Consider the following 23,469-nt stretch of genomic DNA (forward strand, 5'->3'; position numbering starts at 1 on the left):
CTAGGTGGGAACATCATAGGAACTCTGGTTAGGCTCCCTCCCCTCGTCACTCCCATTACTCATTCTCTCTTGGAGAAACTGCTTTGTGTAGTACTTGTGGATGGGACTATTGACATGTGCACTTAGTCGCTAGACTTCCTTAAATATGATAACTTTGTGTGGATGGATTTGTATTAACTGCATCCTTTGCAAATGTGCTAGTTAACGTATCTTATCTTTTAGGATGAGGCCAGTGGAGCAGATGACCATAATCCAGATAGGTTTATAGGCCCTCTTCCACGAGAAGGTTCAGCTGGTTGTTCAAATGATTATGTTGGTCAGAACTACTCTTATACATCAATTCTGAGTAAATCAGAAACGGGTAAGGTGGTTTATTGTTTCTCTCCCACTGTATAATAAGGCTTCAATGGCCTGTTAAAACAAGTTATATATTGGCAGGGCAGAATATAGCCATACACCTCATTTTTGTGTGTGGTTTGGTACAAAGGGAGAAGGCATGGGGAACTGTTGTTGGTAAAACTACTCCCAAGCATGGTATGAGTGAGTAGAAAGTGGTAGCAGTAAACCCACTGCACTGCCCAGGGTGTGATCTGATTCCTGTTTCTATTACTTGCTTCCAGTTTTTTCCCCTAGTACAATTTGATACCTGGGCTATATAATGTAGTGAGTGCAGATGGTTCTGCAGGTCTCCAGGCATGTTTCTTTTATTATAAACGTTAAACACTACTTTGACCTATGCAAGTATTCCATACAGCTAGGGAACTCAGACTGCTCTCCAAAAATTCAGTACAGTGGTACCACGACTTACGAACGACTCAACAACCGAATTTTTCGACTTATGAATGGGGATAATGGCCGCGCGCTTACGAATGTCTCGACATCCAAAAGAAAACCACTGCGGTTTTAGATAGGGATTTTTCGACTTACGAATTTTTCCGTTTCCAATGCATTCCTATGGGAAATCGCGTTTCCAATAGCGTTTTTCGACTTATGAATTTTTTTTACTTACGAAGGTGCCTTCGGAACGGATCAAATTCGTAAGTCGAGGCACCACTGTACTGTTTTCCCCCAATCCCCATTCACAGTTAATATACTTTTTTCCTGCCTGCCTCTTTCAATCAATCCTAGCATAGAAACTCGTGATTCTGTTCACCCCTCCACTAATACAGAGATTTGTTCTACAACCCTCTGTACCGTATAAATTGCTGCTGTGGAGGTCTGGGAAACCTCTCGGTGTTTGAGATATAGAATAGTGCTGCAATGGGGAGGGGGGTTTCTGAAAATTGCCTTCCTCCCTTTAGTGTGAAGCCTCTACTGGATCTTGGGGCCTTCCATGAGCAGAAGGACTATTTGTTCACAGCTACTTAGAATCTAAACCCATGGCCATTATTATTTTCCCCAGTTCATAATTTTCAAGGAAACTATTCTTGTATTCTGATAGTCTAGTGCAGGGGTAGGCAACCTAAGGCCCATGGGCCGGATGCGGCCCAATTGCCTTTTCAATCCGGCCCACGGACGGTCCGGGAATCAGCGTGTTTTTACATAAGTAGAATGTGTCCTTTTATTTAAAATGCACCTCTGGGTTATTTGTGATATCTGTCTGGTGTTTTCACATGAGTAGAATGTGTGCTTTTATTTAAAATGAATCTCTGGGTTATTTGTGAGGCATAGGAATTCGTTCATTTTCCCCCCTCAAAATATAGTCCGGCCCACCACATGGTCTGAGGGACGGTGGACCGGCCCATGGCTGAAAAAGGTTGCTGACCCCTGGTCTAGTGGGCCTTTGGATTAGTGGTGGACTTACAATAGTCGTAATAGGAAAAGCAATGTGTGTTACAAATTTCATTGAATTTATTAGAATAACTGCTAACCTGTTGAACAAGAAAGGTTATTCTATTACTTTTGGGTGCTAGCCTGACTGCTAACCATGTCCTCCCCCCTTTTTTTAAAGGATATGTAGGTTTAGTAAATCAAGCAATGACTTGCTATTTGAACAGCCTTCTGCAAACCCTTTTCATGACTCCTGAATTTAGAAATGCATTATATAGGTAAGTGCATGTTATCAAAAATATTTTAATGTCATAGGTTTCAGAGATGTTCTAATGCTGCAGTTTTCTGAAATGTAAGTTTTTGTGGTAGTTTTCATGCACCATTACTTTGCCAGTTATGGAAATGAGTATTAAGGGAAAAAATTGACTCAGTGTGTGTTGGACAAGATTCCTCCCCTCCCAAAGCATGTTTTTTTTCTTTCTGAAAATCATTCTAAGAAATTCTTAAACTTTAGTTATACTTAACTTATACTTGAAATCCTCCTTCTAGGTAAAACAGTAGTGGGCTCTTTCTGATTTTCCCCCCATGAGAGCACATAATGTAACAGGGTTAGAGTACATTCATGCTCCTATAATAACTTCTATTTGAAGTGTCATGACTAGCTCCCTCTGCAACACAGTAGGAGCAAGAACTTTTTTTAGACAACTGGCCATTAGCATTGGAACATACTTTCAGAATAGACCTGCAGTTTTAAAAGTTGGAGTTATCAGAAATAACAATAGAATCTTAGAAGGAGCATTATTCCCTTGTAATACACCTTGGGTAAAATCAGATTTGATGTTCCAAGAGAGGTCATGAGATTTTTGTTTAAGCGGGGAGGGGCACAGGATGCAGGATGCTCATTTTTCTCTGCTCAAGCACTTAAGCGCTTGTTCACAGTACTAGTGGTAGGAAAAGTGATTTGTGGCTAATACTATGTTTCATAGTGTAGATAAAAAGTAATTAAGGAGCAATGTATAAGATTTTATGCACTGTATGGTTCAGTGTGTCTCTCTAAATTCTAGGCCAGGGGTAGGGAGCCTCTGACCTACAACATTAATTAGGCTTGGCACAAGTCCCAATTTGACCTGTGAGGCCATTCACCCCCAAATTACAGCCAACTTCCCCACATTTGGCGATAAGCATAAATAACTCCTTGCATTCTGGCTTTGAAGCTGGCAATGCAAAGGATCTTCCTCTGTAGGCTGACTTAAGCCTTGCCCTTGATGTCAAGTGATTGACAGGTGGGAGGCTTTGCTTACCTCTCAAAATGGCCTGAAGTTATATGACTGCAGAAGTCAGGATTCCGCTCACTCATGGACTGCCTTTCCCCACTCTTGTTCTAAGCAGTGTTTAATCCTATAACTATTTCCAAGAATTTGTGAGAGTTCACGTTTTGTGATTTTACCAATTTCGTTTTCAAATGGGTATATAGTGGTGCCTTGTTTTTCGAATCTCTTCTTTGATGAACCTTTCAGTTTTTGAATGCCTTAAACCCGGAAGTAAATGCTTCGGTTTTCAAACACGCCGAACATGCCATGCGGCTTCTGTATTGCGTTTTCAGTATTGAGTTTTCGGTTTTCGACCGTTTCAGAACTTGAACGGTCTTCCGGAATGGATTATGCTAGAAAACCGAGGTACCACTGTATTTGGAAAACAACTGTTTTATAAAAACAGTGTACAATATTTCATAATGCTTCCTTATAGAAAGTGGTCTGATGAAAACATTAAATGCTGAAGAATTGTTGAGCATGTTTTCTTAAAAGTTGTTTTTATGTTCTATATTAGACTATGATAAGCATATGAATTAGGATTTCGGTTTTTCCATATTTGCACCTTGAACAGCAGTTTCTACATCAGCTTGTCTTCCAAGGAAGATCTCTGTCTAAAAATGTACATTAAGAAGGCATCTCTTTTAAATTTGTTGTAATGTAATTGCCTGATCGTACTAAGACCCCTTCTTTTTGTTAATAGATGGGAATTTGAAGAATCTGAAGAAGATCCAGTGACCAGCATCCCTTACCAGCTTCAAAGACTATTTGTTTTATTACAGACCAGCAAAAAGAGAGCAATTGAAACAACAGATGTTACACGAAGCTTTGGATGGGATAGTAGTGAGGGTAATTAAAACAAAATGCTTGGTTAAATTTAGTGTAATTGTTAGGCTAGATATAAACTGACATTCTGTGTTGAATGTTGATTTGTTCCATAGAAAGAATCCCAGACAGTACATTAATCTTCTGAGGTGCGGGATTTTTTTTAAAAAAGTGACTCAACTTTCTCAGGAATGGAGAATGCTCTAAAAGATATAGGCATTGCAAGCTTTTGTACTATTTTTACAAACATTGTTTAAGAACACATGCTGGGTTATCTAGTCCAGAATCTTGGTGAGCATGGTAATCATCTAGATGCTTCCAGGAATAGCAGAAGAATGTCGAGATACTTTAAAATGATTTTTGGATAAATTTAAACCTTGTTTTCAGTGGATGAAGTCTAATATTGTATGAGTGGAGTGCCCCTTCCAGGCCCCCCCCCCATGCAGTCGACATGCTTTGATGAGTATGGAGGAGCTGCGGGGGGCAGGCAGGAGGGTAAGAGTTCATTCTGCCAACAGTATCCATTCTGATGGTGGATGGACACGGTTTCGTTTTACGCAGTAACTGTATTATCTAGTAGGCAGAGGGGGTATTGGTGGCTACTGTATTTCTTTTATTTTTTGTTCCATGCAGACAGGAATTCCCATTTGCAATTTTGAATTGTTACAGTGAATTCACAGAAGTAAACTTTGTTATGTGTTCAGTGCCTCATTGCTTTTTATCATCTCCTAGAAACTCTATTTTTGAACTATGAACTAAAATAAATTATTGAGGCTAAAATAAAAGGTGTGTTAGAAACAGAACTTTCAACTCTTTTTAGTATTGTTAAAGTCCAAAGTGTATGTTCTGCAGTGTTAGGTCTGTATCAAACACTGCTGTTGTGTTTGCGCAAGAGACATTTGTGCTGCAGAATTGCCCTTCCTTTCTTGTGCAGCCCCTCATGCATCTTGAGTCTGCTCCAAAGGTTTTGGGGACCCTAAAACTCCTGTTGTCCAGTGGTTTTTTTCCAAAAATGTGAACATGCTTGGAAAGAATGGTTAGATTTTAGCCACGTGTGCACATGGGAGAAATTGAGTGATAATATCCTGCTAAGCTGTACTCCAAGTAGACCCATCAAAATCAGTGTACTTACGTTACTCATGATTGTGACTAATAAGTTGGCTGCTTTCAGTGGTTCTGTTCTGAGTATGGCTTTGTCTGCTAGTACCCTTTGACCCCAAAGTTAGCAGAATCCTAAACAGAACAAGTTTGCGGTAAAGGGAATTCACCTATCTAGGTCTGCCTTGATATTGCGTAAAAGGTTCTGCCCAAATTAATTGGTGTGTGTGTGTTTGTGTTTGTAAGTAAACCATGTTAACAACATTCTATAGGTAGATGTCTGCCTAAGACAACACAATAAGGTCACTTTTATTTTCCAACAGCCTGGCAGCAGCATGATGTCCAGGAACTCTGTCGAGTCATGTTTGATGCTTTGGAACAAAAATGGAAACAAACAGAACAGGTAACAGTTTTGGCTATTCTTAAAAAAATAATGGAATAAAGAGGAATATCATGCTACTTGAACTAGAAATATTAGCTAGAATGGTTCAGTAGATAATGTTGCGTTGGACCACATTTCAAATGCTGACTTGGGCAAAGACATTGAGGTGGTATGGTGAAAGTTATGCTCTTGGATTTAGCTAGAGAAGAAATAATTCTGAGCCAAATCAGATGCTATTAAGACTAATTGGAAAAAGAAACATTTTACCTGCCCTGAGCTTTGTGAGTAGGTTTATTTTTGTTTTGATGAATAACCAGTATATTGTAATAAAATTAGATGGAAATGAGAGTATGCCCTGCTTTTTAGTAAAAGAACACTCTTACTTAACATATACAAAAGGTATTGGTGGATTTCACACACTGTGAACTTCTGTCTTATCCCTGTAAAATGTTCCTTGTGCATTTCAAAATGAATACCTTTAAATGCCACAGGAATGAATATTGTATAAAGCAAGATAATATCTTGTTTGTCTCCCTTTGGCTATGCTGAAATGTTTAAATTCTTTCTCAATTGCAGGCTGATCTCATAAATCAGCTCTATCAAGGCAAGCTGAAGGACTATGTGAGATGTCTAGAATGCGGCTATGAGAGTTGGAGGATTGACACATACCTGGATATTCCATTGGTCATTCGGCCCTATGGCTCCAACCAGGCTTTTGCAAGCGTGGTGTGTACTGCTCACCTGAATGCTAATGCATCTATGCACACTTTACATACATAATGCAACAGTGGTATCACTTTCTTGAAAGGTAAGTATCATCCTAGATTCTCCACCTTGGGTTGTCCGTCTTTGTGCAGTAAACCAGCTAGCAAGTTCTAGAAGTTTTTTTGACCCTTCAATGAGTCCTACTGGTGCATGTTTAAGAGGGAAGTTCAGCTAAGTGATTTCATGGTTACCGTAATATTATTATGCTCTTTTTCATAATGCTTTTGGGATTTAGTGTTAGTTCTCTTTTGGTATGTTGATAGGTGTTTGTTTTATGAATATCTAAAAAGTGTTAATGTTGTTGACAGTTGTAATAAAAATAGAGCCAACTGCTTGTGGTGGTAACAGGAGTTTCTCCTTTTACTGCAGAAAGGAACACTTTTTGAAATGAGGAATCAGAGATGCTGTGAGCCATATTTTTGGTGTAGTTCTCCTTAAACTAGTGAGAGGTGTCATATATGCAAAGGGAATGTGTATGGAATTCTAATTTAGATTTCCATGTGTGCTGTGTGTGGGTGTGTTTGCGTGTTGTGAGGGGATAATCCAAAGCAGAGAACATGAACAGCAATAAGAGGAGTCATGAGAAAATAAGCCAAGTAGGTAGGATATCTTCAGGTATTTATTCTACAAAATCCTTCCTTACGGTGTGGTAGGTGATTCAGGTGATCCCATCATATTTGATAATACGGTATAAATGAATAGATTTTGCATATACATCTGTTTTGAACCGAAGTATAATAATATGCTGGACACATTAAGGGTTTGCCATCCCCTACCCTGAAGGCCACATGAAAGTGTTTGCGCATACACTCTTAGCAGTGGGAGGAGAAAACAAGCAGTGCCTGCTTACTTGGCAGCACTTTTGCTCCCTAGCATAGCGCTAGTGTAGGAGAAGCTGTTCCTCTCCCACTACTGCCCGGTGGGAGCACCCTGGCTTCTTGCTCTGGTGCAACACTATTGCTCTTGGAGATGAAACAAGAAGGATAACTTCTTCCTCTTTCTTAACCCTCTCTGGCCAGTGAACCATAAATGCTTTCTGCCCACCCCAGAACAACTGAACCAAACATCGGAAAATTGTTTGTTTAGTTTTAGCCATATTCATATATTGTTAAATTTATCATGCTATTTAGTATGTACAGGCAGCAGCCATTTAGAGTATGTCCAATGGATGTGTGATTTCCAATGTGTGGGTCCTTTTGGACCTGGAAGAGGGCTGGGGTGTGTGTGTGAGGCGGAGCATGCGTACGTGTGAGCTACCAACATGTGCGGGGGCCAGGAACAGAATCGCCCCACACCCACCAGCAGTTTTACAGCAGGGTGTTGGATAACTTAAGGGCTTATAAATGTGACATTATCTAGTGAATAGAACTATTTTGAATGCCTCCCTATTTTGATTGGTATTAAGCTCACCATCAAGTCATCTTTTTAATTAACAGGCACCTATTCCCCTTGACTCTAGTGTATTTTAAAAAAATTGTTGTAATAAGATCTACTGTCTTAAATGCTTTCTCTGAGGCGGGAGATAAAAAAATTAAGTCAATTAACTATCACAGGATGTGCATTTTGCATGACTATTAACTACTGGAAACTTGCATAGATACCAACACTCATTCTGTCTGGTTGAAACAACATCTGTTTCTATCATGAATATCTGCACATGAGAATCAAGTTTATCATATGTTGAGGTTCTTCTAAATCTATTGTGTTGGAAACTGTGTCAATGCTCCACTTAGTCAAGCTCTCTTATATTTTTCCCTGAATTGTATTGTAAAGTTGGTTATTTTGGTAGTAGAAAATACTTTAGCTGTCTAGTCTTTAGCAGTTGGGAACTATGGAGGATACTTGCTTTTGGAGAAGGGAAAAATCGCATGTTTCTAAATGGAATTCTCTGAAGGTAGTATCCTCCATTGATCCACAGATAAGTAAGCAGTGGGCTCAAAGGTCATATCAATCACATAATGGGATCAACACATGCGCTAATAGGGCTTGTGGAAGGGAATGTAAAACTCTTAGATCTTGCTAGTCAGTTCCTGAGGGACTTGCCACAGGCGGCACTACCCAAAATAGGGAATCTAAGGAGGATACTACCTTCAAAGAACTCTAGCCTAGAGGTAAGTGATTTCTCATTTTTTAATAAAAGTAACAGAAAACATGTCAATTCCTGGGAAAAAGAAAAGGCCTGTCTTGTCACTGGTTGCCATTATACACTACAAAGAATTTATACTTGAAATTTCTAATAACATTATGGTAAATGGGATTTTTGAGAGAAATTGCAAGCTTAAGATATATCCAACTGTTTATTTCTGACTGCAAATCAAAATAGAGATTAAATTTCTTAACTGGCAGCTATTGGGGCTTCAACCTTTTATTGCAATGTCTGTTCGTACCTTGAAGAAATAGTTTTGTTTACTATTCTGATCTCCCATTTTGTTTTGTTTTCTTTTGCATTATAGTATAGCTTCAGTGTTTGAAGAAACAACAAGAGCTTTGTTGTGTTCAATATAAGTCCATGTAGAAGAGCAGTTTTAAAAAATTAATTGCTTAAACCTTATGAAAAAATCAGTAATTTGCTGTTGGTTAAGCTAATGAATTGCAGGTTCCAAATACAAATCTGAAGAAAATGCTGAAAGAGGAAGTTTGTGCTGCTACTGTTTGTTTATAGAGGAGAACAAACATATTTAAGAATTGAAGTTATGGAACTGTTGCACTTGCATTAATATTGTACAGACTTGCAATATATTGCAATCCCATCTAGTTTTAAGTTTAAGTACAGCTTACGGCTTCACACATCAGAAAAGGGTTTAGGATGAAAAATACTAAAGAACCATCTTCCTTAGCTTCAGGGTAGTGGCATTGTGTAGGCATTACTGAACAGTCTAGGTTCTATTTTGACCTTGTCCAAATCAAGCTTTCCAAAGGACTTCTCCAAAAGCATATTTCCCAAGCTGAAGTGGTGGTTTAAGATTAAAATAGGCCATCGTCTTGAAGGCGCATCCTTCATCAACCATGCTGAAGCTGAGCAGGTTTGTGTCTGGTCAGATGGGAGACTGACTAGAAACCTTACACACACAACTTTGTGTACCATAGAAGAAAGATGCAAATGAGACTACTTATAAACTGCTTCAGTAGAAATGTCCTTGTGCCAGCTCTACATAAACTGTAGACCAGCAAGGTGATCGAAGCTCACCAGTCATACTTTGTGACTTTCCAGACAATTGATAATCACCCTGAGTTTTTTGTGTGTGCCAAGTGCCCAGCAAAAACAGTTCCTAGTTGACCACTATTTGTAGCTGGTAGGCTGCACCATCACCAAGCCAGAACTAGACTAAGATGCCATATTTTGGACACAGCACCTCATACTAGCATCTAGCCTCTGGTATGCATTCCACCCTACTTCTGAATCTATACTAACCTAGAAGTAAATCCTATTACATTCAACAGTAATAGCTTTGACTAGACAGGTTCTGGATGTTCCTGCGAATGTTAATCTATCTCCTTGTCCTTGATAGTAATATGAGAAATGAAGTACTTTGGGTGATCTAGTGTCACATTAGCTTCTGCAATGGGACGTCACCTTTCTCTTCTCCCCATGCAATACAAGGTCTGATCTGAAAGACCCACCACCACTAAGACACTGAAGCAGATTTAGGGGAACACTGGGAAGGGACGGACGCAGTCACAGACACACAAGGGAGCCTTTGGAGGCCAACTATGACATGGGATCTAACTACTAGAATAAATTTTAAATGGTTTGACTTTTCTATAATTTCTTATTGACTTTCCTTGAGTCAGGACCACATTGAAAACCAACTTATGCCAGTTAATAGAGACATTTTGTTGGAAATAATATTTATAAAATACCTTTCAATTTCATTCATATAAGGCAGAAGCATCATAGAATCGTAGAACTGTAGAGTTGGAAGGGACCCTGAGGATCATCAAATCCAACCTCCTGTAATTATACAAAGTATAGAAAATTGTAGAAAGACGTAAAATACACAGCAGTCAAATATAACACATATTTTTTTAAAACTGATCTGTAAAAATCCCATTAAAATTACTTTGAGCATCACTTCCTCTTTGGTAAGCTCTAAAGTCATTAAATAATGCATTACCATTCATGAGTTTTTTCATTCAACTTTTGAAGATCCATAGGAGCATCACTTGTTTTTGTTTATATCTGTATATAGATCTATATCCATAGATATAGATCTATATAATAATATGGTTCCTTGTTGACTTGCACATCACACAGTCTACATAAATTTTACATAACCACTTTGTCAATCATACACATGCCATTTTTAATGAAAAATATGTAACACATTCTGTTGTACTGCATATTTCTATATCTGACTAATTTCTTCCCATATAATAAGATGTTGCTGGAAAACAAAATACCTCAACTGTTTTGGTGCAGATTACTTAAGCATTCTAGTCAGCAATTGTTCCCTGAATGGCCTTATTAGCAGGTCATAGTTGTAGTCTAAAAATCTATATTTTGTACAGGTGATATGCATGCTTGCTTCAGAGTGCTTTATATTTCATAGAGTCAAAACTGCAAAATCTGTAATCCAATTAATAGTAATTGCCTTCTGATGCAAAGATTGTCGCTTATAATTGATTAAAAAATACTTCCTTGTACTCTGCAATATTTAGGTACAATCTTTTTTAAAAAAAAACCAGTGGTGCAGAGGAGCCAAGTAGAGTAGTTCCGCCTACCTTCCCCATTATGGTTTGAAGAACAGTCCCTTTGTAAAGAGTTCCTCTCTCAACAATGACAGAATTTTTGTTTCATGGAAAAGCTGGGGCTGTAAAACCTTTGTTCTGTTTGTTCTTAGTGCTTCTCTGAGCTCTCAGAAATGGAGGGAGAAGGGATGAATTGGAGGCTTTTTGAAGACCTTCCCATATCCTTGATCTCCTCCCAAAGTGGGATCCATCAAACAACATGCTTTAGATAGTAATCTTATAAGCTGTGTACCAGCCATTTTGCAATTGGTGAGTTTTCTCTCCCATTAAGCCCCCTATTATTTATTTAGAAATCAGGGGACAGCTGTTGATCATGAGTGTAAGTAACTTTCAGAACTTTTAAAAATGTCCTTATCTGCCTTTAAATTACTCATTTTACAACATGACAAATGGTGTCTCTGATTTTACCTTCACACGTGAAGGTGCTTCTAGAATTCATGAGCCCAGTCTTCTGTCAGCTTTCAAGTTCAGTGTCTTAATATTTTTAGTTACTTTTGAATAAAAGACTCAACTGGCATAAATAGAAACTAACAGGTCCTATGCTCAGCATTTTTGACAAGTTGTTTCATACAACTCATAATTCCCCCCCCCATATTATTCATAGTATTGGGAAGAAGAGAGAAATGGGGAATAATGCACTGAGAAAAAATAAGAATCTCTCTTAATTTCTTATGCTAAGGACTTCCAGTTGATATGTTCAAAACATACCTATTGTGCATGCACCGTTTGTGAGGTAGTCACACATGTCTCAAACCAGAAACATTGCCTTATTTTATTAAGGGATTTCTGTACCATCCTTCAGCTATCATTTTCTGAGTGGTGTGTGTATAGTGATAAACATATTAATACAAAGATATAATCAAACCACTGAAAGCATAAAATCCTTGTAAAAACACACTAAAAGCACAGGAGAATAAAAAGGTCTTTTACTACTGGCAAAAAATGCAGTGCCATCTTTTTGGCACCAGGTGAGTTTTCCTGGACCTCCAGGGACAGGACACTGCAACTGGAAATGCCCTGTCCCTTGCTGCCACTTGCCTTACCTCAATTGTGGAGAGGCCCTTGGAGAAGGTCATTAATGCATAGTCAAATTCATACATTTGTATTACTTGGAGTGACTTACAACAACTAAAAAACTACAAAGCATATGAAATAGAACGGTATGTGGGAGTAGGCATTTCTTGACACCCAAGTGTTAAGTACTGAGGCATGCTTCACTGTTGCCTACATCTCAGAAGAGTCCACCCTTTGTTTCTTAATGAGTCACAGATTTAGCGTACCAACTAGCTGGAACAAGCCAAGCTGAGCAATGACTTGTTGCATTTATTTACCATTAAAAGTGGCACCTTTTTATATAAGGATTTATTGAATGATCTAATCACACCCATAGTAGATACACTGCAAAACTATCTGGGACAAAATGATGCCAAAACTGTGGTTCATGCAGAATGGGAAACCTGTAATACCCTGTTTCTCATATTTTAAGACATACCCATAAAATAAGCCATAGCAGGATTTTTAAGCATTCAAGGAATATAAGCCATACCCCGAAAATAAGACATAGTGATAGGCGCAGCAGCAATGCCGGCCGCGGCAGGAGGAGGAGGAAAAAAATAAGACATCCCTTGAAAATAAGCCATAGTGTGTTTTTTTGAGGAAAAAATAAATATAAGACATGTCTTATAATATGAGAAACACGGGAAAGTTGTACCTGACTCCATTTGAGCAGATGGAATAAATGGTTCAACTGGAGAGGGTTTTTTTCCAGCACACTGGCCCAAAATTGTTTATGCATCTTGGGATAGCACTGCCAGAGGATTTACTTCACTATATTCTTGAATGTCAGCTTTATTCTGATATTAGAACCTTTACTAAGGAACATTAAATATTAGAGAATAAAAGAAAAAAGTTTCCTACAAGGGATATGTGACATGAAAAGTAGTCACCTTTGTGACAAAAGCCTCCAGCCTCATTGAAAGGGATTTGGAATCCATTTCAGACAACTGATAGAATGAATTTATGTCCTTAGAACTGAGAAATCTATCTACCCTATTTTCAATTTTTAGTTTTAGCAACAATTAAAACATTCTGTATTATTTGGGGTCTCAATATATTTTGCTTTTATGCAGAATTTAAATGTAGGTTATATTCTCTTTTGATATGGTATACGGCAGTGCTTTTTTCCTAGAAAAACAGGTGCTGGCACTCACTGAAGTTGTTACAGTTAGTGCCACACTTTTAACAACAAAATAGAGGTGCTAGTACTGTGTACCCATCAGTACCCCCTGACTACAGACTAATTCAGTAAATTCTACTCCATTGGGTAGCTGCCTCTGTGGTTTTAGGCTTACCAGAAAAATGAATTTCTTATTCTGCTTTCATACCTGACAGTGCACACACATTTTTCCATATATGGAGCTTTTTAATCTGTGTTAGAAAAATTGCAAGCATAAGCCACCTCTCTTATATATCCATGGAATGATATAAAGTTAGGCTGTTGGCAGTTTATACACTGAAATAGGCATATTCTGTTTAATGGGACTTAATATACACTTAGCTATGTGCAGAACTGAAATCTAAGATTTCAGATTAATATGACAAAACCTTTAAGAGATGACGGAACAGAATTAATACCTTTTAAAATATGTCCTCTGCTTTATTTTGCACTTGTTCCTGAAAGATCAAGGCCATCTTTAAACCAGGGGGGTAAGGCCATGAAACTGCTGACTGTGCCACTGTGGCTTAATGTGATGTGCAAGATAACAGACTAAGATTGTTCACAAAACCTAATTCTGATGGAACCATCAATTTGTTAATAAAATGTGATGTGTTATTGATCATGATTTGACTGCTTACCTAAGGCAGAATGCAAAAGTTGTTTACCTGTGAGTTTTTTCCTCCCTAACCCAGTAGCTGCTCTTTTTTATTTTGTTTATGGATTTAAAATATTAAATCACCTGTTAAATGAACTTTGCTTGTTGCACAGTTCCACATTATCTGTCTCAGCAGCTGCTTATCTTTTCCTCTCCACTTGATTAGGAGGAAGCTTTACATGCTTTCATTCAGCCTGAGATCCTTGATGGCCCCAATCAGTACTTCTGTGAACGGTGTAAGAAGAAATGTGATGCAAGGAAGGTAATAAATGCCTTTTGATGGAACTCTGGACTAACTGGATATATATCCTTGATATTTATCATTGCCTTTTTTCTTTCTTTTTTTGCCTTATGTTTTCCAGGGCTTGCGATTTTTGCATTTTCCCTATCTGCTGACCTTGCAGCTAAAGAGATTTGACTTTGATTACACCACTATGCACAGGATAAAACTTAATGACCGTATGACATTTCCTGAAGAGCTAGACATGGGCTCATTTATCGATATTGAAGATGAGGTAACAAGCCACATGCTGGTTGTGTTTTAAGAATTATCTTTATCTCTCAAATGTAGTTTTCTTGGCCTGAGTATCAAACAAAAATCATTTTGAAATCTATTCCCAGTATTAATGCCTAAACATATCATTTTTGAAATTCTTGCTAAACTTTAAACACTGGCTTGTTGCTGTGATACCTGGTTTTAAAAATTTTCAATCCCAGATGAAAACACCCATTTTTTAAAAAAATCTAGCCCTCACTATGGAACCAAGTTGGTACTTCTTGCATGTTTGGTCCATCAGAGAGATTCACTGGTGGAAGTGTGGAGGTGATATTTGCCACTCTGCCCCCTCCCCCTGCAAATACCTTCTTGTTCTGGAAGATTCTCCCAGCCCTCTGGAGATTATTCTCAGAGGGGCTGCAAGATGGAGGGGGAATTGGCAGAAAACGCTCCCTCCCTTCTGCTAGAGGCTGCCTCCACTGGCTTAGAAGCTCTTTGATTACAAAGGGACATCACTGGCTGTAACCAGTGAGCTGAGCTGTCTGAAGTTAAATCTGCTTTGTGCTTTACTGGAAACTTGAGGTCCACCAACAGGATCCAGATGCAAAATAGTAGTCCATGGATGTAGGAATATAGTTTGAATAAAGGAACAGAGGAACCCTGAGCACATACAGAATAAAATTCCTGGCCTGAGTATCAGACTTGAGCTCATCATTCTTTCATGCCAAAAATCCAGATTTCTTTATTTCAGCAGGGATTTTTTAAAAGGGGACAGCCTTTTAGCTGTTTCTGTTACTCTTGTAAAACAACTAGAAACCCTTGCCAGTCTGCTATAGAGTACAGAGTCCTCAGAGTTGATCTGCCTTCTGCTGACTCCTGTACAAAAGGCTATTATTGTATTGTCTTATATCTTTATCCAAGGGGGTAGAAAAATCAATGAAGTGTAGCGACATCTTAGCAGCTAAGAAATTTATTATGACACAGTTCTGCGAAAGCTTATGCCATGATAAATTTGTTCATTAAGGTGTGACCACAGCTTATTTTAAACTTTTATGTTACAATTGAACAGTTCAGAGATCAGTGAACAGACAATGAAACCATGTGCAGAGCGTTCCCATGGGCATCTATAATGCCCTATTTTCCCTTGGCCCTACATGTACACATGATCATGTATGCAGGTAGTACAAGGAATGAGGAGAGGCACTCAAACCTATTTCCCCAGCCTCTGTTCATGCATATTTGGGGGCTCTTGAGTCCTTGGGAATCCACATTTGTACTTTGAATCCTAGTACTTTGAACTAGATTGGGTCTATGGAACTCTTTATGTTGAAGGATAAGAAATCTTAAGGAATGTGTCTAATGTTTATGTAGTATTCAAGAGTACAGCACGAACATTACATACAAAGTTCATCAGATGTATAGGTCCTTAATATTTTCTAAACTGCTTCTGGTTACTTATTTTTAAGAAGTCTCCTCAAACAGAGAGCTGCACTGACAGTGGAGCAGAGAATGAAGGCAGTTGTCATAGTGATCAGATGAGCAATGATTTTTCAAATGATGATGGGGTTGATGAAGGAATATGTCTGGAAAGCAATAGTACTGCTGAAAGGATTTCAAAAGCTGCCAGTGAAAAGGTACTTTGTAAAAATGGCTATGTGTGATTTGCTCCACCCAATAATTGATCATGGTTTTAAAATGTATGCCTTATTGAGAGAGTTCTGTTATGCTATCAATGAATAATACATATTCCAGAATTTAGAATTGTAGAGGAATCTCGACTAGATCATCCAACCTCTGGTTAAAAACCTCCGAGAAAGAAGAAGCTACCACCTCCCATGAGAGTGTTCTCCACTGTTGAACAGCTCTTACTGTCAGAAAGTTCTTCTGATGTTTAGTGGGAATTTCCTTTATTGTCACTTGAATCCATTGGTTTGGGTTCCAGCCTCTGGAAGCGGAGCTTCATCCTCCATATGACAGCCTTTAGATATTTGAAGATTGCTATCATATCTCCTCTCAATCTCCTTTTTAGCAGGTTAAACATACCAAATTCCCTCAGCTTTTCCTCATAAGTCTTGGTTTCCAGACCCTTGATTATCTTGGTATTATCATCTGCACACATTCCAGCTTGTCAATATCCTCCTTAAATTGTGCCCAGTACACAGTACTCCTGGTATGGTCTGACCAAGGCAAAATAGAGCAGGACTATTACAGTCATACCTCGGTTTAAGTATGCTTCGGTTTGAGTATTTTCAGTTTAAGTACTCCGTGGACCCGTCTGGAACGGATTAATCCACTTTCCATTACTTTCAATGGGAAAGTTCGCTTCAGGTTAAGTACGCTTCAGGTTAAGTACAGACTTCCGGAACCAATTGTGTACTTAAACCGAGTTACCACTGTACTTCCTTTGATTGAAACTCTATATTTTTGTTGACATTAAATCCCTTTACAAGCTTACAGTGTAAAACTGGCCTGTCAGATGTTGAAAATGCTGAAGAAAAACATGACTACGGCTTCATGTCTATATGGTCAAGTCAAAATTGTAGTGCTTGGATCAGAAGGCAGAACTAATCTTCATGATATCTACATAATAACATGATATACATAATGTGGGGATAGCAAAGTCATTACCCAATCTAGGAAAATTCCTTCCCCCAGATATGACCCATTAATTGTTTCATATAGTGCAAGGAGGAGGAACAGCAGTATTGGCTAAAAGTTACCAGTTTGCTATGAGGATGGGACTGCTTCCCTGCATCAACATAAAAACTAGCTGCTGTCCAGAAAACTTGGTATACAACTGGCTGGAATAATGTGTTTGAAATATTAGAAATGGTTCATAAGCTGTCTTCAGTGTCAATACCACAATCCAATGCTGTTTACTATACTAATAAATTGGTGAAGGAAGAGAAATGGTTTAAATGTTTTTAGATGGTATTATGACTATGTTAGAGGACAGGGTCATAATCTGAAAATTTTCTACAATTTTTTGAAATGTGCCATTCCAGAAGTATTCTGATAGATACTCATAGGTGTTGGTTAAACATCCATGGAAAGGAGTTACTGTATATTCTTGCGTATAAGACTACTTTTTAACCCAGGAAAATCTTCTCAAAAGTTGGGGGTGGTCTTATACGCTGGAATATACGGTACTTAATGGTGTGGTAGCTACTAAGTAATAAATTTGAAGTATTAGTACTAACCTTTTAGAGCAGGCATCCCCAAACTGCGGCCCTCCAGATGTTTTGGCCTACAACTCCCATGATCCCTAGCTAAGAGGACCAGTGGTCAGGGATGATGGGAATTGTAGTCCAAAACATCTGGAGGGCCGAAGTTTGGGGATGCCTGTTTTAGAGCATAGTTACAGGTAGGTAGCCGTGTTGGTCTGCCGTAGTCAAAACAAAAAAAACTAATAAATCCTTCCAGTAGCACCTTAGAGACCAACTAAGTTTGTTATTGGTATGAGCTTTCATGTGGCATGCAGATACCAATAACAAATTTAGTTGGTCTCTAAGGTGCTACTGGAAGGAATTTTTTTTATTCTTTTAGGGCATGGTTGCTATAATCAAGAGAGATACCGTCAAACTTGAACAAATCTTAAAATTTAATTTTATATAATCCTGCAAAAAATAATAATTGTAGCCTTTTTCTGAACAATGCTCATTTCTACCGTCTCACAGAATTCATTATTATATGAACTGTTTTCTGTCATGGTTCATTCGGGAAGTGCAGCTGGAGGCCATTACTATGCATGCATAAAATCTTTCACTGATGATCAATGGTACAGCTTCAATGATCAACATGTTAGCAAGGTAAGTTAATTGTTTTATATTCGGTTTCCAGTCACTGAGACATAGTGCCTGCACTCATGTAACTATAATGGCAGCACCCATAAGCTAGTGGGACATATTCACAGGCTTGGGGTAGGGGATCATGAAGATTGCAGTTCAAAAAACCATTCAAATTCCAAAGCAAATGCAGTTAATTCTCTATATTGCAGGTTGGAAAGGACTGTGGCTGTGGCAGACTGCCTTTTGTGTGTGTGTGTGTGTGTGTGTGTGTGTGTGTGTGTGTGTGTTTGTTCAGCTTTATTGTCAGTCACCCTGAAGCTGGGGTACACAGACATAAAATAAAAAAACTAAAAACTTGTAAGTTGACAGCTCTAGTTAAAATAGAAAGGGGAAGATATATAATGTGTTGCTTTTGGGGTGTTTGTTTATTGAATTCATATCCCGTCCTTCCTCCCGAAGGAACCCAAGGGCAGCAAACACCATGACAATCAAGGAAAGACGAAAGTTGCCAAAACAAAAATTGCTACTTCTCCTTATCCTACTGAAAAGCCAATTGTAGCATTTATGAGCACAATACCCTTCAAGTCTTTATAATGATACACAAGGCCCTCAAAAACTTCAGGCAGCAGGTTATGGTCAAGTTTCATCAACCTACAATAAGGCAGACTGCCTTAAGATAGTCCTGTAGTGCAGTTTTTTCCGCATACTGTGGGGTAGGGTCTGAGTCTGCTTGCCACAACATTTGTCTAGAGACATTAGATGGGGTTTGGGCTAAAGTGGAGAGAATAGCTTATATCAGCCCTGTAATGTAGCCCATAATTAATATTGCAGCTTAGATATGCTACTGTAGCTGATGAAGTAATTAACAGGGAAAATCACGTGACATCTTTTCCCCTAGATAACTCATGAAGACATTAAGAAAACTTATGGCGGAACATCTGGAAGCAGAGGGTATTATTCCAGTGCTTTTGCAAGGTTAGGAAAGTTTAAATACACTATAAAACTTGTACTGTATAGTTCAACTGAATTTTCTGAATTAATATAATTATATTCAGAGTTATGGATAAAAGGTTTCTCAGTATGTACTGTTGACTTGAAGATTTGTGTCTCCCCCCTCAAAATACCTTGATTTCACCCTTAGGTAGTCTCTAGCCTAATCAAAGAGGTGGTTTTTTATTGCTAGGTCTTGAGGTCCACTATGCTAATTGTAAAAAGTGTTTGTGTTATTAAGACTTAAGTATGTTTATACACATTTAGTTTAGATATTGTGTGCAGGTGTGGTTTTCCCCCCACATCCACAATAGATACTGACTCTGAAATCTTTCCAACAGCTCTACAAATGCATACATGCTTATATATAGACTGAAGGATACAACGAGGAATGCAAGTAAGTGGTGGTTTTCATAAATATAGTTTCATATTTCACAACAAATATAACTGCAGAAATGAGTAAAGACAACTGTCCCTTTTAAAATATAAATTAATTCACACCCTCCAGTGTCTTTCCTTACACAAATACTTATAAAATGCAAGGGCATGTGTGTGTGTGGGGGGGGGAGAGTTAAAACAGTACAACAGATAAAATTACATAGAGAATTTAAAGGTATGGTGTTTCTGCTGTTGGCCTTGAGATGGTCTTGAAGGCGCATGATGCAGCTCTGCTGCTAAGGCTAAGGGGATATGTGTCAGTACTGTTTATATGAAAGGCTGCCTGGAAGCAGTTATGTAAGGTGGTTTGATCTCTATTTTAGATGAAGAATAAGCAAAGTACTGAACGTTCTGAAAGAGTAGCTCATTTGAACTTTTGCCTATTTGCATTGTTAGAGTTCCTAGAAGTGACTGAATATCCAGAGCACATTAAAAGACTCGTAGAAAAAGAAAAGGAGTTGGAAGAACAAGAAAAGAGACAACGTGAAATAGAGCGCAATACTTGCAAGGTTTGTTCTGACATGTTTTATCTCAATAGAATTTGTGCTTTCACATGTGGTGGGATTGTGCATTGACTTCCCCCTCCCCATGGAAATCAGTCAAGACTCAATCCCAAATTAAGACAGCCATCATCAACTCCAGATGTTGTGATTTTCTTCTTCTTTTAAAATATAAAGATGATTAATTTAGAGAGGAATATTAAGGTCCAGTACCGAGGGCCTTCTCGGTGGTGGTGCCCGCCCTGTGGAACACCCTCCCATCAGATGTCAAAGAGAAAAACAGCTACCAGATTTTTAGAAGACATCTGAAGGCAGCCCTGTTTAGGGAGGCTTTTAATGTTTAATAGATTATTTCATTTCATTTTTCTGTTGGAAGCCGCCCAGAGTGGTTGGGGAAATTCCCATTGAAATTGAATGCATGTTTCTAATTAAGCAGTGTTTTTTCATTAAAGAAAAATAAATAAATTAATCTACAAATTCCAGTAGTTTCATGGAAATTCTTTTGTAGAGCCAAAATGAGCTATTTTTTAAAAAATTTGCATGAAAATATTGCAGAATTCATGGGTGTGAATATATGCATCTCTTCAGTTTGCAAGAAACACACACTGAGTAAAAGGAGATTTTTAACTCTAAGTAGAAATTCCCTTTTAATGTGAAGAGATGACTTTCTGTATCCTGTAGTATTTGTCTCCACAAAAGAGGTGTAATATATGCAGATCAGTTACATCAGAGGTCATTGATACCTGAATTGCCTGCATGTTCTCACTTGATGCTGTGCTAACAAATTACTGTTACACTATAGATTTCTAGGGACCTAGTTTGCCCAAGTACAGTAGGTCTAAATTTTCATTAATTGCCTTGTTTGACAATTGCCCTCTGTGAACCCACCTTCTGCTCAAAATGGTTGTGCATAGAGCATATTTCTCTAAACATTGCTAGATACTACTACTGCATTTTTATAATTTCATAGATCATACCTATCAAATGTATTCAAATCTATTTGACTTGATCCTTTTGTTTATGACTATACAGATAAAATTGTTCTGTTTGCATCCTGTGAAACAAATAATGATGGAGAATAAACTAGAAGTTCACAAGGACAAGACTCTGAAGGAAGCTGTCGAGATAGCTTACAAGGTACAGTATAATGTATTTCAGATTGTAATTTATACACTGGGTATAAATCCATGTATTCATGGTAAACCTTAACTAATTAGCTGAGTCTTCATTAGACAATAGCAATACTGAAAGTAGAATTTTCCTGGTCCACTTTTTAGTAGGGCTGAGGGGAATCTTGACATGTCTAGACTGAGCATGCAAACACCTCTTAACATTATATTTATTTTTCGTATTTTCTTAAACTCAAGGTGGCAAGAACCAGTTGATCAAATTGTAAAACTTGAAATAATAGTTCCCATTTACTCCAGTTTTGACTGAACGCCTGCTCAGAATTTACTGTACATTTCAAGGAATTATTATTCATCTTTGCATTTAGATAATGGATTTAGAAGAAGCAGTTCCCCTGGATTGCTGTCGTCTTGTTAAATATGATGAGTTCCACGACTATTTGGAGCGATCATATGAAGGAGAAGAGGACACTCCAATGGGAATCTTGCTTGGAGGTGTTAAATCAACATACATGTTTGATCTGCTCCTGGAAACAAGGCGACCTGACCAAGCTTTCCAGTGTTACAAACCTGGTGGTAAGTAATATTTCTTAAATATTCCCTGTGCATGAATGAGAAACATTAATTCCTTCAATAAACATGCTTAATTTAGCTAAACAGAGAGGTCTGAAATCATTTTATAAAATTATGCTATGTGCTTTATCTGAAGAGATATTAATTTATCTACTAAATGGCTGCAGCTGTTGCGATGATGACCTTTCTTTTTTTCATGTAATGTGTCTTCATGTGTGATAATTTATTTTCTTATTCTGATAGAAGTCATGGTAAAAGTTCATGTTGTTGACCTAAAGCAAGAAACTGTGGTTCCTCCAATTAGTGTTCGTGCTTATTTGAACCAGACAGTTACGGAATTTAAGCATCTCATTTCAAAGGTAAATCAATTGCATCATCTTGTGTTATTACAAAGTTCACTCTTGCATGGGATTTCTGTTTTATAAAGATATAGCAATATCTATATTGTATAAAATGTACCCTGAAAAGAAATTATATGCAGATAATCGTTTTTTGTAAGCTGACTATAAAAAGATAAACAGTATCTTATTTCTTTCGGCCTCCTTAGACTGTACATTTGCCAGCTGAAACAATGCGGGTTGTGCTGGAACGTTGCTACAATGATTTGCGTCTCCTCGGTGTGGCTAACAAAACACTTAAAGCTGAAGGCTTTTTTAGGAGCAATAAAGTAAGATTTTATGTTAAATTAGTTTCGTCTTGGGAAGTGCTAATGTTGTTTCTTAAATCCACTGTATGTCAACATGTGTTAAAAACAACAACCCTCTATCTCAAATAGCCTATGAAAACAAAATTAGATGGGGTGGCTTCCAGAGAATAACCATTGTCTAGATTTCAGCAGTATTGGCTAAGATCATAAACCTGTCCTGTAAGAATAACTTAATTGACAGATGCATCCTTTGTGTATTTCCATATCTGAGTGCTCTCTATATAAATTCCTTATGAAACAGAATTTTTCTTCTTCATTTCATCTCTATATTTTAGGTATTTATTGAAAGTTCAGAGTCTCAGGATCGACAATTGGCATTTACAGATTCACAGTTATGGAAACTCCTAGATCGGCATGCAAATACAATCAGACTGTACGTTTCATTACCAGAACAATCTCCTGGATCACAGTTCAGGCGGACAGTTTTACAGAAAGCCAGTGGAGACTCTGGAAATCTAGATGAAATATGTGAAAGAGTGAAAGGACCTCTAGGTAATATGAAATCAGTAGAAGCTATCCTAGAAGAAAGCACTGAAAAACTTAAAACCTTATCTCTACAGCAACAGCAGCAAGAAGGGGATAATGGAGACAGCAGCAAGAGCACAGAGGCAAGTGACTTTGAAAACATTGAATCTCCTTCAAACGAGGTAGACTCATCAGTATCAGCAGAAAACCGAGAACTTGAAAACCAAATACAGGTTTCTGATCCAGATAATTTCCAGTCAGAGGAGCGATCAGATTCTGATGTGAATAATGACAGGAGTACAAGTTCGGTGGACAGTGATATTCTTAGTTCCAGTCACAGCAGTGACACATTGTGCAATGTAGACAGCGCTGCTATACCCTTGGCCAATGGACTTGACTCACACAGTATAACAAGCAGTCGGAGATCCAAAGCCAACGAAGGGAAAAAAGAAACATGGGATACAGCTGAAGAGGATTCTGGAACCGACAGTGAATATGATGAAAGTGGGAAGAGCAGGGGAGAAGCACAATATATGTACTTCAAAGCAGAGCCCTACATTGCAGAAGAAGGTTCGGGAGAGGGGCAAAAATGTATGTATGAAAGGCAAAATATA

General features: G+C 38.1%; 1 protein-coding gene and 1 long non-coding RNA gene across 5 annotated transcripts in view; both read left to right on the forward strand.

The window, feature by feature from the left end:
* The window catches only part of USP47 (ubiquitin specific peptidase 47), a 47,727-nt gene that overhangs the window by 14,799 nt on the left and 9,459 nt on the right, over positions 1 to 23,469 (forward strand). For 2 of the 4 annotated variants that reach the window (XM_035119002.3, XM_035119021.3), the window contains 17 exons: positions 223 to 361; positions 1,952 to 2,048; positions 3,784 to 3,929; positions 5,327 to 5,406; positions 5,962 to 6,111; positions 13,939 to 14,034; positions 14,135 to 14,287; positions 15,735 to 15,902; positions 17,946 to 18,077; positions 18,955 to 19,031; positions 19,388 to 19,443; positions 19,881 to 19,993; positions 21,017 to 21,121; positions 21,480 to 21,687; positions 21,928 to 22,043; positions 22,232 to 22,351; positions 22,666 to 23,446. In XM_035119002.3, coding sequence (XP_034974893.2) covers positions 223 to 361; positions 1,952 to 2,048; positions 3,784 to 3,929; positions 5,327 to 5,406; positions 5,962 to 6,111; positions 13,939 to 14,034; positions 14,135 to 14,287; positions 15,735 to 15,902; positions 17,946 to 18,077; positions 18,955 to 19,031; positions 19,388 to 19,443; positions 19,881 to 19,993; positions 21,017 to 21,121; positions 21,480 to 21,687; positions 21,928 to 22,043; positions 22,232 to 22,351; positions 22,666 to 23,446 — 2,737 coding nt within the window. The remainder of the gene's footprint in view (positions 1 to 222; positions 362 to 1,951; positions 2,049 to 3,783; positions 3,930 to 5,326; positions 5,407 to 5,961; positions 6,112 to 13,938; positions 14,035 to 14,134; positions 14,288 to 15,734; positions 15,903 to 17,945; positions 18,078 to 18,954; positions 19,032 to 19,387; positions 19,444 to 19,880; positions 19,994 to 21,016; positions 21,122 to 21,479; positions 21,688 to 21,927; positions 22,044 to 22,231; positions 22,352 to 22,665; positions 23,447 to 23,469) is intronic. The other 2 variants (XM_035119011.3, XM_088667473.1) reach the window with 1 other exon arrangement.
* LOC148687617 (uncharacterized) lies at positions 10,219 to 10,548 on the forward strand. The gene is made up of 2 exons (XR_015949449.1): positions 10,219 to 10,322; positions 10,361 to 10,548. It is a non-coding gene; the product is annotated as an uncharacterized LOC148687617 (long non-coding RNA).

The sequence above is a fragment of the Zootoca vivipara genome, chromosome 1 (genome assembly GCF_965207765.1).
Source record: "Zootoca vivipara chromosome 1, rZooViv2.hap1.1, whole genome shotgun sequence".
Taxonomy (NCBI): Eukaryota; Metazoa; Chordata; class Lepidosauria; order Squamata; family Lacertidae; genus Zootoca; species Zootoca vivipara.